Source organism: Apiospora marii (assembly GCF_038362585.1).
Source record: "Apiospora marii strain CBS 49790 chromosome Unknown utg000005l_segment0_segment0, whole genome shotgun sequence".
Taxonomy (NCBI): Eukaryota; Fungi; Ascomycota; class Sordariomycetes; order Amphisphaeriales; family Apiosporaceae; genus Apiospora; species Apiospora marii.
The window spans coordinates 4,166,665-4,179,395 of NW_027117377.1; the positions used below are offsets into that span (position 1 = coordinate 4,166,665).

A 12,731-nucleotide genomic window follows, 5' to 3' on the forward strand; every position below is an offset into this window, starting at 1 on the left:
GGTGGGCTGGTCAAAGCAGACGACAAGATTACACGCTGGCACATCAATACCTTCTTCCAAAACATTCGTAGCTATCAGCAAGTCTAGCCCCCCTGAACGAAATTTATCCAGTGCGAGGGGAAGCTTCTTGGTTCAGTTCGCCGACATCTCTCCGTTTGCCAGCATATCGCGACGAGCCAACCATGACACCAACCCGAAATCGACTGCCCAATTCTGGATGTTTAGAGATCATGTGCATGAGAACGTTGACTGTGCCAGTCTCCTTGACGAAGATGATGCCTAATGTATCCGCATCGCAGCCCATCAATAGGTTGATGAGTGCCTGGAGTTTGAGAGACACATTGGTGTTTTCCGTAGATGACAACCCTGTATCGACTTGCCCAAAAAGAGTAGAGAGATAATGCTTCTCATTGAACTCCCAAGATGAATACAAGACCTTGTTAGTCTGGACAGAACCAACGAATTGGGCAAGAGCTGTCTTGATGAAGTAGTCGGCCGCATAATGCCCAAGTTCACGGCAAATCTCTTCACTCCTTCTACAGAATGACCTCATTTGCCTGAAAACATAGGTGTCGTTCTTGTCTAGCGCGTTGCACAGTTCTATGCGACTGCGCTCGGTATTCTCGGCTCTTTTGCGCACCACGAAGGGGTCTCTCCGGATGTCCAGCCCGTGGTATACACGGTGTAGGTTAGACATGAGAGCTGTGGGAGTGATATGACCTGAAGGTACTTGAGTTTCGAAGGGCTGGATGGAGAGAACCGGACGGTTGACCATGGATAGAAGCTCCGTTCTATGCCGTGATGGAGCCCTGCAGACAGCGTCCAGAGTTTCTTCAAGTTTCTCCAGGGCATCCTCGTCGGATCCTATGACGGGGCTTGCGGTGAGCCCGAGAATAAATGGTACGGGACGGCCGCTGGTTTTGTAGTCTCGGTATCGAGCCATCAGTCTTGCCCCCGCGCTTCTACCTGTGCAGTTATGCGCTATGTATCGTTAGCCACACACCAGCATACACGGCAGGCGTTGCAAATACCTTCATCGAATACCAGAAGCGTCAGGTTGCTCAGGTGGACGAACGCGTGATAAACGGCGTCGGTCAGGACTTGGTAAGTAGAGACCACCACATTGACATTCTGTAAAAAGGCATTCCATATTGAAGGATCCGACCAAGCATCGACATTGTCATTGCCAGTAAGCACCTTGACTTGGGCGCTAGGAATTTGTGACTGGATGGTGCCATGCTGCTGTTCACAGAGGGCGATCGTGGGGGCCAAGAACCATATAATCTGTGCAATGGAGTCAGTTACTCACGAGTTATACATTGGGAAAGTGTATGTCAATAATACCTTGCCAGGTGGCGTACGTTCGAGCTCTGCTTGGATTCGAAGCACAGCCCTGGAGAATTATCATCAGGTGCGTGCTCGTACGACATGGAAGTAACTATCTGGTCCGTGATGGGGTGCATGTTCTTACACTTGTGTCTTCCCACTTCCTGTATCCATCTGCACATATCTGGTGAGTAAAGACAGAACGGCCACTGGCGTTTCATGCGTACTTACAGCAACAATGATATTCTGCTTCAGACTCTCCTCCAGCATTTCCAGCTGATAAGCCCTAGCATGCAGGCTGGTAGCCTTATTTGCTTCGGTCTTCTCGGACTGAGACGATGGGGCAATGTCGATTTCCTCCATTACTTGAGGATCTAAGTCGATCCCGTCTTCAAGCGGTAGGCAGTCTTCCAGATCCTCTATATCGAGATACTCCCCCGAGCTTGAATCGGAAAAGTAACCCGCGCCGCTGTCCATCGTCGTGAGAAGCAAGACAGATGGCGAGAGTGAATAGCAATACCACAAAAGAGTACTAGCGATTAGGTTGAAGCCGGCAGGTCCAGATGCAGTGTTTGGGGCATCGTCGAAAACCAAGAAAACAGAACGCACCAAGGAGGGATCTTCTTATAGGCCAGCCTGACTCCTCACTTGCCGGATTTCCAAAGGTCGACGACGGGCTGATCGATGCAGGAGGCCCGCCACTTGGCAGAAGCTGGTAGAACAAGACTACCTTTGCGCAGCCATGCACAGTTTCAAATCGGATTGCGAATGTTGGAAATGGTTGGCCAGGCAGTTGGTTGCCTTAATGGGCTCAAGTATTAGAGGTCGCCAGTTAAAGCAATGTGAGGTTGAGAGGTCCGTATTGTTGGAAGCAACTTGGCAAGGTTGGTAACGAGCCACGATAATTGGCCAGTATGCTCCTGCCTGCCTACTTACACACAACATTATCATCCCATCTCCAATATCAAGCCCACAGACATCATGGAAAGCATGGAACTGTATGCATCAGGCAACAATGCTTGGAACCAGTTGACTTTCGAAAAAGCAGAGGATACTGCGAAGGAGCCAATTGATCTCAACAGCTTCCAGCTCGTTCTGAGGGACCCTAGCATAGAACGGCCTCATGCATCATTAGCCTGTACATTAGGTAGGCCTCCCGCAAGCTGCACTGACGAGAACTACATGACCCGGGCATGGCGACTGACCAAATACTTACAAATCGTGCAGTGAACACATCCAACGGGATTCGGACAGCTGGCTTCCCTGAGGGTTGGACGCAATCGCCAATTCTGAAGGACCAAATACTTGCGTCTTTGGCCGCTGTCGCTGGCAACGGAGCAATTGCAGGTGGGCACACCACACCACCATATAGACTCCACCCCTACCTACGTAGGCTAACACCGAATACAAACAGTATACGATGGCGAGGCCGTGAAACAATACCAATCGGCGTTGCATTTTCAACAAGGAAAGACTCAAAGAACTTTCACATCTCTGCGAGGTGTCTCCCAGCTAGTAGCATACGAGACCGGCTTTGCCGCGTTGTCTACCACAGGCCAAGTATGGACTTGGGGCGACGGGCGCTATGAGGCTTGTATCTGCAGGGAGGTATCAGATACCAGGTAAGATGCACGCCCATACCATTGCCATACTCTCTAGAAAAGCTCAGGAACTAACCGAGTTTCCTTGCTCTTTTAGCCCGGCAGAGGAACCAGCAACGGTAGCAGAGCTCGAGGACTTGCCCACAGGGAAGGTCAAGAAATTGGCAGCCGCTGGCTACCTCTTAATGGCGCTGACAGAGGGCAACGATTTATACGCTTGGGGCGGCCATCCTGGTCTGCCTGGCTTTCTAGACGACATCTCTGCCAGCCCGTCACCGGTTGTGATTGAAGATCATGATATCGCCGATTGCGCCATCGGACAATCTCACGCTGTGGTCCTTACAATGAGCGGCGAAGTTTACGCTGCTGGATCGAACGCAAATGGCCAGCTGGGTATTACTACAGAAACAGACAGCCCATGGTCAAGAGTACCCTTTTCGCCCGAGCCCGACGGGTCCATCATATCTGTAGCCTGCGGCCCACGTAATTCGTTCATGATCGTGCAAAAAACTTCTCATCACACGTAGCAACATTCATCTCTTGACCCTCTATGCTGTTCTATTATACATGCGAGTGTCGTCGTTAGCCGCAAGCTGAAGGAGGATGGAAGATTACAGATTCGTCAAGTAATCCTCGATCTCCTGGGGTGTCAACTTCCGGAATCGAGGGCCAGTCGCGCCCTCAACACCCTCAACGCCGAGGAGGTGGTCTGCCGGCGGGCCGACGATACCTGATAGCTGTTAGTATAGACTCTCAGGTAACCACATCAATTCGTTCGAGTTCGACTTACCAATCTCGATGGTCTCGCCGTTCATTTCTCCCTCAATGGTCTCTTTCAGAGTGAGAAGGGCGATGTGAACGGCATCCTCGAGCTCCAGGCCCTCTGTGTATCGCTTCTCCAGGAATGTCTTGGCTGAGGTTGCGCTCTTGCCGATGGCTGTCGCCTTCCAAGGGAAGTAGCTTCCGGACGGGTCGACCTGGTAAAGCATAGGACCACCCTTAAGAGTTCCACCAGTCTTTCCAGTCTTCTTCTTCTCGCCCTCCATATCCTCCGATTCACCCTCAACCTCCTTCTGCTCGTCCGGGAGAATACCCTCGTCCCAGCCAGCAATGAGCAGACTGACACCGTAGGGGCGAACACCACCAGACTGGGTAGCTTCCTGCATCACTCGGGCGACATCCTGTACTAATATCCGGGTCGGGGGGTACTCGTTGTAGACGCGCTTGTAGTTTGTGTGGGAGACCTTCCGTGCCTTGTCGACCAGGACTCTGTAATCCGGACCCATGCCGGAGTAGACCATGCCGATGTTGGGTGTGATGAGACTGATCTTGGACAGCGATGCCGGGTCGGCGAGGGGCGAAGACGACTTCTTCTCGGTCGCTAGGACAATTCCGTTTGTGGCTGACGAATTGTAAGCATACATGACCATGGACATCCAGTCATGGCTGTATAAACCAGACGACGGCAATCTTACCTTTGATGCCAAGAGCAGTGACACCTTGGTTAACGGCATTGAGTGCATACTCTAAAGAACATGCTGGTTAGCAACTACCCGCTGATATCTCCGTGCCCGGGACAGCTCGAGTTTGAGCTGTCGTTATGATGGTGACGTACCGATCTGGACCAGCTTCCCACTATCAACCAAAGTCAGTGATGATTCCCAAGTGGAGCTTGCTGTCCTGGCAGCTTACCTTGGGGAGAAGGTGGTCAGAGAGAAAGAGTATCGATCCGCCATGGCTTCGACAGACTGCTGATGTTGGCGACGTCGTATGTAATGGGAAACCTTGAGTACAGATGTTGACGTCGTTGGTTGTGGGGGATTAAGAAGGCAAGGCAAGGCTGGCGGGCGGTGGGTTGTTTGGGGAGGGAGCTTCACCAACCAGGCACCGTGGAGTTTGCGCGTTCGAGAGCTTCCTTACACCTGGACCTTCAGCCTGGCCAGCTACGCTACAGGGTAGGTACCTACGATGGATTAGGTGGGCGGGTGCCAGGTGGGAGCTGAAGCGGGCGATTTGAGGCAGGGTCCAAGCTCCTCCAACCGGCGAGCCGCCCAACCAAGTGCCTCACTTCGTCCCCCACCCCGGCGCTTGCTAAGTTCCGTGCCGACATAAGTAAAGGGTGGTGAAGTGCCAATTGGTTTGATGGTGGGACTTTCTTTTCCTTGTCCTGGCAACCCTCGAAATTTCTTCCGCAGCATGAAATGCCATTTCTTCAAGAGGACAGTTCCAAAATGATCCCCTAAGCCAGATTCACAACCGCGACTCTATAAGCTATAGAAAAACGCGGACGTTTTCAGCACAGGCAGCCATGACAGCCGGAGTTGTGGCATCACTTGCAGCGTTTGGCCAATAAGAAGCTGGCATCCTAGGCTGATGACCAATTCTTGTCCACCTCCGTTTGGAGACCATTCTGACTTCCTGCCACCTATTTCCTCATCCCACCATTCCCGAGATCTGGACAACAGGAACCCCTAACCCAACAAATACCTGCCTGTCCGCAAGGCTTGCAAACACTTTGCATGCTTCCAAAGCTGAGTCATCACAATAATATGATGCATTTCTTATAGGTTTCCTTACAAAGCCGCTTTATTAGCAGCCTATTTCTCTTTGTGTATTACTGAACAACCTTACGAACCCGAGAGGGAAACCCGCCTTTGTCTTTCTATTCATCGCAGAAGCAGGGAGCTGGGTCACAGGTTTATTCACTCTGCCAACTACCAGTATCGCATCATCTGGCTCGTGCCGCTTCAAAGGTGGTATCGTGAGCAATGGATTCGTTTACTGGAGAGGCCAACGGCCCTGACACTGCCAACCCTGGCAATGACGCACATGCGCAAGGAGATCACATCGACCCAGAAAATCATCCTCACGCCCGGCAGTGCCGCATTTGTCTTGAAGATGTATTGCCACGGTATGAGCGAGGCATTGGCCAACTCTTGGGGAACCGCCCCCCGAGAAGAATCTATTACAGCGAGGATAGTGGGTACCTGATAACCCCTTGCATGTGCAAAGGCGGTTCGAAATATGTCCACGAAGGCTGTCTGCAGGGATGGAGATACAGCATGGCTGGTACGGACAATCAGTTTCAGTGCCCGACCTGCAAGTACCGGTATCAACTGGAAAGGATGACGTGGGCGAAGAGGCTTCGAAGTCCGATACTGGCATTTGCACTCGCCGTCCTAATTGTCATTCTCAGTATCTTCTTACTTGGCTTCGTTGCGGACCCTATCATCAGTCTGTGGCTGGACCCTGTGGCAACCGTTGGAGAAGGCATTGGGTTTTTCGACTCGGATGACGATGGTGAATTTCCATTGGGAGACTTCGACGAGGAAGGATGGTCGGTTCACTTCGTCAAGGGGATGTTCTCCCTCGGCTTGCTTGGCTTTGTGAAGGCGTTCTTCGCCATGGGTCCTTGGCAGTGGTGGAACTTGCGGACTTCAGGTGTTATCGGCGGTGCTCGACGCCGTGGAGGTACTGGGCGTGATCGAATGGAGAACATCAACTTGTACTTGGTGATGATCGGAGTGGTCACGTTTTTCTGGGTAAGCATGCACCACTAAGCACCTACCGTTTTGGGGATTTTTTACTAAATGTCGCTCTCTAGGCTGTCTGGAAAGGAACTCGAAAATGGACCCAACGCACATTGGACATGGCAAGCCAGAAAGTTCTAAATGTGCAGAAGGATGAGCAAGATGAGGAACAGCCCGAGGCTGGGAATCCAGACTCAAGGAAAGACCAGTAGCTACTGAGTATCATTTCCTGTCCGATAACTTCGCAGTCACTATACCAGCATTGTTCTTTTTGCTGCGGACTGCGTTCTTTTGGAGATCAACGTGACTGTCTCATTCATGCACACTCTTAAGTTGCCACGAAGCTGCTCTTCCATATCGTGTCAACTAGTCTGTGTGCAGATATTGAGTGCTTTGTGACTGTCTTTTAGCCTAGGCGTCTTGTCTCTGCTTCTCCAGACTCGGTCCTTGGCCGTCGGTTGATGTAGCCTCATTGTCAGCAACTCCTTGGAGTTTCGCTTTCATGACTTCAGCTTACTTCTTTACGGGAATCTCACTCCTTTACGGGAATGAGACAGGCTGAAGCCTGGCCAGATCGATACATGCATTTTCTGAAATTGTAGTTTTTGCTCGGCAAAGCAAGCGACCCTTGGGATCTCTAACACCCGTGGACGTTGTAGCCACTTATCCATGAGTTGAATAAAATTACTTTCTCATAAGCTACCGACTGGAACTATCTGAAGCAATTATCTGTATGATTGAAGGGCTATGCGTATGCAAATGCATCAGCCAACGTTCTGGGGTCAGCCCACCGAAAGGGGCTAGAGCACGTTCAGAGCCCAGCTCCAAAGCGGGTCGGTCACTCCTGCCGCTGTCAGTCGTGATTGGCAGAAGCTAATGACTGCTGCGAGGGAGGGTCCAGATCCCAAACTAACAGCCTGTTAATTAAATTATTCATACTCCGTACATTCGGGCTGATCACCCGCTGAAGTCTGCCGGAAACCTTTGCGATCTGCTTGTAAGAATCACCGTCCTGTCATCATTGCGGAAAAGACATAAAGTGATGGAGCTTCGCTGAAGGGCCTGTCAAACTGCCTATTTTAACTTCCTTGGCCGCGATAGCTGCAGCACTGGTTTTGTATTTTGTCGGTCGCTCGAACCCCTTTGCCGAATTTGCGCCTACGATCGCGCAGTTCCTCTCCAACGATCTGCCCGGCCGCTACACCACCCGGAAGCAAGCAGCATCGTCCAGTCCTTCCAGTCGTCGACGAAGTCAAGGGGATACTATCGTTCCAACCAACCGACCTTCAATCAGGTCAATCCATCCGAGTCAATCGCATCCCGATATACGTTACAGCAGCGCATCGTTGCGGCCAGCTTTCAATTGCGGGTTACCGTCTGATACGGGAAATTGCATGTCCGCTTGGCGCAAAGTCTCACACACGATCAAATAGAACAGTTGGCAAGTCGCCTCACGATTAGAAAAACACGAAATCCTTTATTACTCGATTCCTTCGCTCGTTGCCCTTGAGACATCTGGTCTCGCACGAATCGCAATGCACTTCGCATACCCCCCGAGGAAGAGCTCGAATCCGCCCCCGTTCCTGCCACGATCCTCGAGAATATCGACACTACGACGGAACCGAATAAAGTTCGCTGCGATTGCGGGCTTGAGCATCATATTCCTCATCTGGCTCTTTTCCGGCGGCAAAACAAAACACAGTCCTCAGCGCATCATCACAGGAACCCCTCCGGTGGTAATCGTCACCGCGTTTGAGGAGAAAACCGTCGGGTCTGAATTCATAAGAAATGCCAAATCGAACAGGAGGGAATATGCCAAAATGCATGGTACGGAACGAGAAAAATCGCAATATGTATGGCGCAACAGAATACTGACATGACATTCCAGGTTACAAAACACACCTTGTGTCGGCCGGCGACTATGACCTGAACGGCTCGCCTCTCTCCTGGGCAAAGGTGCCAGCTATGAGGCACGCCATGGCCAAGTACCCCAACGCAAGGTTCTTCTGGTACTTGGACCAGAACTCATTGATCATGAACCCTTCTCTGAAAGTTGAAGACTATGTGATGAGTGCCCGCAAGCTGGAGTCCAACATGATCAAGGACCTGCCAGTCGTACCTCCAGACAGTATCATCAAGACCTTCTCTCACTTGAAGGGAGACGATGTTTCGTTTGTGCTCACCCAGGACAAAGAAGGACTATCATCCGGTAGCTTCATAATACGCAATGGTGACTGGGCCGAGTTCTTCTTGGATACGTGGTTTGACCCATTGTACCGAAGCTACAACTTCCAGAAAGCCGAGACCCATGCCTTGGTAAGCCCCTTTTTCTCGATATTGCCAAGGCCTGTCGCTTACGTGCAAATAGGAACATATCGTGCAGTGGCACCCCACTATACTGTCTAAGCTTGCTATTGTGCCTCAGCGATTGATCAACGCTTATAGCAAGGGCCAAGGCGACCTGTACAAGGAGGACGACATTGTCGTGCGCTTTCCTGGATGTCTTTTTGGTTCGAATCCGAGCGAGTGCGAGGAAGAGGCCAAGAAGTTCTTGCCGAGATGGCAAAAGGCATTTGGACTTTCTTAAGTAATGCTTGGGACCGAGGGCGATCAAGGGGCGGCTGATGGGACATTGACTCTTTCACGAAGACTATGGACGAGGCAACGCTTTAAAGCAAGGGTGTACGTAGCTGGGGCGGCTTGACCAGCGACTGGCGTTTGATGCGTTTGGGGCATCTGATGGGATCTACACACTTAGATATGGCGCTTATTGGAGGCCGCATGTGTTTGGCATGCGGATTGCAGCATTTACACGGCGGTTAGAGTGTAGGAAGTATACCGAATATTGACTTTTCACTTGATACCAACAACAAATTGATTGCCTGGCAGTCTTGTGGGCATAGAGTCGTCACTGGCTGCCGTGTCCGATGGGGGCGTATGAAACCTTGGACAACATGTTTTCGAGGCAAAACCACGTGGCCGGATAAAGGGATGGCAATCGAGCAAACAACGTGAGATATTCTCAAAATCCGTGATGCTCAAGCCTCGTGATTCATGGGTGCGGGTCTCGAGTCTCACAGGTGGTACGACTGTCCACTTACTGACGATAATACCGCCGCCTTCGGCACCTCCGGAGATTCTTGGGAAACAGGCCTGGGCTTCTCGAGATACAAACAACGCACATTTGACTTAGGCGACAGGGGATGCATGTACACTCACTCACTCTACCTAGAATTCGAAAACTTCATTCTTTTACTGTTATTCTTAAGAACTTGATCTCGATTTCTCCAGTGTGAGAACGGTGCACCAACAAAGGAAGGTCCATCTGAGGCATATGCATTATTCTGAGAAATGCGAGCAGGGTGCGAAGAAAAGATTGAAAAGTCAAATATACCATGGATCGGCCGAGGCTGGGAATCGCGAGGTTTCCCTGCGGCCCATGATATGTAAATCAATGCGACGAATGCGATGATGCAAGGGTGTTAGACGAGAGTAGCCAGTCAGCGAGCTGAGAAATGTCAGCTGTGCTGGTGCGACTGAGTGCCTCGGATCTGATAAGATCAGATAACTCGCACTCGCGAGCCGAGCTTAGCCCACTGCAGCTGTGGGCTCCCGATGAACTTTAGAGCAAGCAGTGTTGATCCAGCATGGAAACAACCCCGTTCCGCCGTTCAACGACGTAGAACCAGCCCCTAACTGGGTCACGCTGCCCGTTGGGCTTCAGGGACCTGAGGCCTTCCGCCTGGGCTTATTGGCTGGCAATGGCTATCCGTATTGGCCGTAACGGGGGTTGTCTTTGTTCTCTCTGTTTCTGCACGGCATGTGAAGAGTTGCTTTTCGGTAATTGTCGTACTGCATACTACGCACTACGCAATGCGAGGTGGATTTGGGGGGAGGGACCAGGACAGGGATCTTGGTGCGGGTTAGCGCAGGCTTCGCAGACCCCCCGAGATAAATGTACGGGCACATCCAGAACTTGGAACTTGCTTGCCCTGCTCTTCTCTCCAGTCGAATATGTAATTTAAATCAACCACTGAACAACGCAATCCTTTGAGGAACCCCTTCCTACTCGGTTCTGTCTCTGTCGTCTCAAAACGCAACCATCATTCCATCGACCAATCTTGCCCGTGCGTGATATCTCAGCTCAAAGTCAGCGAGGAGGGCCATATTTCAGACAAGCACCCCATCTGGGGACCACTGTCGCAATCATGCCTGGCTCTACGCGCATGCCGATTAGCCTGCGGGAAAGCTTCGAGAGAGTGAAGCGAAACCGGCCGGCAAACTCACTGGCCTTGATCAATCTTGATCTGTAAGTAGAAGCAACCCGTCTCTCTCTTCCGGCCAAAGCCAAATAGAAATCCCCGGCCGTGGGCTAACTCGGCTTACCCGCCTCTACAGGGTACGGAACGTCGTCTTCTTTTTCTTCGTGTGGCGCATCATTCGACGCACCTTCTGGAAGCTGAAGGGCCGCGGCCTCTTCGGCGCAATTGCAGAGCTATACACAGACCTCCGCCGAATTCTCTATGGCTATTTCCTGCGCGCCCCGGGTGTTCGCACCCAGGTGAAGAAGCAGGTCAACGAGGCCCTCTCCAAGATGCAGGGCAAGATGATCCCCGCTGGCCAGACCCGATATCTGAGCCTTCCGAAAGAGCCGTGGACCGACGATGCCCTACGCACCGAGCTCGACACCCTCGCCAACATGGATCACACGCGCTGGGAGGACGGGTTCGTGTCGGGCGCCGTCTACCACGGCGAGGACGACCTGCTGAAGCTCCAGACCGAGGCCTACGGCAAGTTCACCGTCGCCAACCCGATCCATCCGGACGTGTTCCCCGGCGTGAGGAAGATGGAGGCCGAGGTGGTGGCCATGGTGCTGTCCTTGTTCAATGCGCCGCCCAATGCGGCCGGTGTTTCGACGAGCGGCGGCACCGAGAGTATCCTGATGGCCTGCCTGAGCGCAAGGCAGAAGGCATATGTGGAAAGGGGCGTCACAGAGCCTGAGATGTACGTTTCCAGCTCGCGAGCCATGTTGTCCTGGGCTGAATACTAATGATTCCAAATAGGATTCTGCCAGAAACGGCCCACACGGCCTTCCACAAGGCGGCTGAGTACTTCAAGATCAAGATTCATCTTGTCGCATGCCCCGCACCCTCCCACCAGGTCGATGTCCACCGGGTATCCCGCCTTATCAACAGCAACACCGTTCTCCTGGTAGGCTCGGCCCCCAACTTCCCCCACGGCATCATCGACGACATCTCGGCTCTATCCAAGCTTGCTGTGAAGCGTCGCATCCCCCTCCACGTCGACTGCTGTCTGGGATCTTTCCTGGTCCCCTTCCTCGAAAAGGCCGGCTTCGAGACTGAGCCCTTTGACTTCCGCCTGAAGGGTGTGACGTCCATCAGCTGCGACACGCACAAGTACGGCTTCGCCCCCAAGGGCAACTCGACGGTCCTGTACCGCACCCAGGAGCTGCGTACCTACCAATACTTTGTGTCCCCCGACTGGAGCGGCGGCGTGTACGCGTCGCCGGGCATCGCCGGGTCGCGGCCGGGCGCCCTTATCGCCGGCTGCTGGACGTCAATGATGCGCGTGGGCGAGCCGGGCTACGTGGACGCCTGCGTGCAGATTGTGGGCTGCGCCAAGAAGATCGCCGAGTACATCACGACGACGTCGCCGCCCCTGTCGGCCGAGCTCCAAATCATCGGCCGCCCGCTCGTCTCGGTCGTCGCCTTCACCGCCCGCAACCTTAACATCTACGACATCGCCGACGCCATGTCCGCCAAGGGCTGGCACCTCAACGCCCTCCAGAACCCGCCCGCCATGCACATCGCCGTCACCCGCCCCATGGTGAAAGTCTGGGAGAAGCTCGTCGCCGACCTCGAGGCCGTCATCGAGGCCGAGCGCGAAAAGGAGCGCGTCCGCGCCGTCGAGGGCAAGGCCAAGGGCGCGGCCACCGGTGATAGCGCGGCGCTGTACGGCGTCGCGGGCAGCTTGCCCAACAAGACGGTCGTTGTCGACTTGGCGACTGGCTTCTTGGACCTTTTGTACAAAGCTTAAATTATCCCCTTTCTTCATGGTTGTTGTTTGAAGGTGTAAAATTGTAAATGCTGGAGTTTATAGGGGGGCCATGCGAATCTGTATTTTTGGACGGTGCTGGGCGGACATATGTTTATACGCATAGACAGCCCTCTCTCTATCCTTACCCTCGACCGTATATCCGTATCACTCATTGTAGGTAGTAGTAGCAGCAGTAGCTGGAAGCTCTTGGTAAAAC

The 12,731-nt window shown here is 52.7% G+C and overlaps 6 protein-coding genes across 6 annotated transcripts; 4 read left to right on the forward strand and 2 right to left on the reverse strand.

Moving 5' to 3' along the window:
• Positions 1–103: 103 nt before the first annotated feature.
• Positions 104–1,803, reverse strand: PG985_009168 (RNase3 domain-containing protein; the record flags this gene model as incomplete). Its single annotated transcript, XM_066828936.1, has 4 exons — positions 104–981; positions 1,032–1,284; positions 1,362–1,490; positions 1,558–1,803. 4 exons carry the CDS (start codon positions 1,801–1,803, stop codon positions 104–106), a joined length of 1,506 nt encoding a protein of 501 aa, XP_066683848.1.
• Positions 1,804–2,307: 504 nt separating this feature from the next.
• On the forward strand, positions 2,308–3,454 carry PG985_009169 (RCC1/BLIP-II; the record flags this gene model as incomplete). The annotated part of the gene is made up of 4 exons (XM_066828937.1): positions 2,308–2,473; positions 2,554–2,673; positions 2,741–2,948; positions 2,986–3,454. The coding sequence occupies 4 exons, from the start codon at positions 2,308–2,310 to the stop codon at positions 3,452–3,454; spliced, it is 963 nt and encodes a 320-aa protein (XP_066683849.1).
• Positions 3,455–3,538: 84 nt separating this feature from the next.
• PG985_009170 (uncharacterized protein) lies at positions 3,539–4,663 on the reverse strand (the record flags this gene model as incomplete). Its single annotated transcript, XM_066828938.1, has 5 exons — positions 3,539–3,657; positions 3,718–4,329; positions 4,403–4,453; positions 4,543–4,562; positions 4,620–4,663. 5 exons carry the CDS (start codon positions 4,661–4,663, stop codon positions 3,539–3,541), a joined length of 846 nt encoding a protein of 281 aa, XP_066683850.1.
• Positions 4,664–5,695: 1,032 nt separating this feature from the next.
• PG985_009171 (RING protein) lies at positions 5,696–6,669 on the forward strand (the record flags this gene model as incomplete). The annotated part of the gene is made up of 2 exons (XM_066828939.1): positions 5,696–6,469; positions 6,532–6,669. 2 exons carry the CDS (start codon positions 5,696–5,698, stop codon positions 6,667–6,669), a joined length of 912 nt encoding a protein of 303 aa, XP_066683851.1.
• Positions 6,670–7,992: 1,323 nt separating this feature from the next.
• On the forward strand, positions 7,993–9,044 carry PG985_009172 (glycosyltransferase family 34 protein; the record flags this gene model as incomplete). Its single annotated transcript, XM_066828940.1, has 3 exons — positions 7,993–8,284; positions 8,346–8,773; positions 8,826–9,044. The coding sequence occupies 3 exons, from the start codon at positions 7,993–7,995 to the stop codon at positions 9,042–9,044; spliced, it is 939 nt and encodes a 312-aa protein (XP_066683852.1).
• A 1,621-nt stretch (positions 9,045–10,665) lies between these two features.
• On the forward strand, positions 10,666–12,514 carry PG985_009173 (Sphingosine-1-phosphate lyase; the record flags this gene model as incomplete). The annotated part of the gene is made up of 3 exons (XM_066828941.1): positions 10,666–10,766; positions 10,856–11,461; positions 11,521–12,514. The coding sequence occupies 3 exons, from the start codon at positions 10,666–10,668 to the stop codon at positions 12,512–12,514; spliced, it is 1,701 nt and encodes a 566-aa protein (XP_066683853.1).
• Positions 12,515–12,731: the final 217 nt, after the last annotated feature.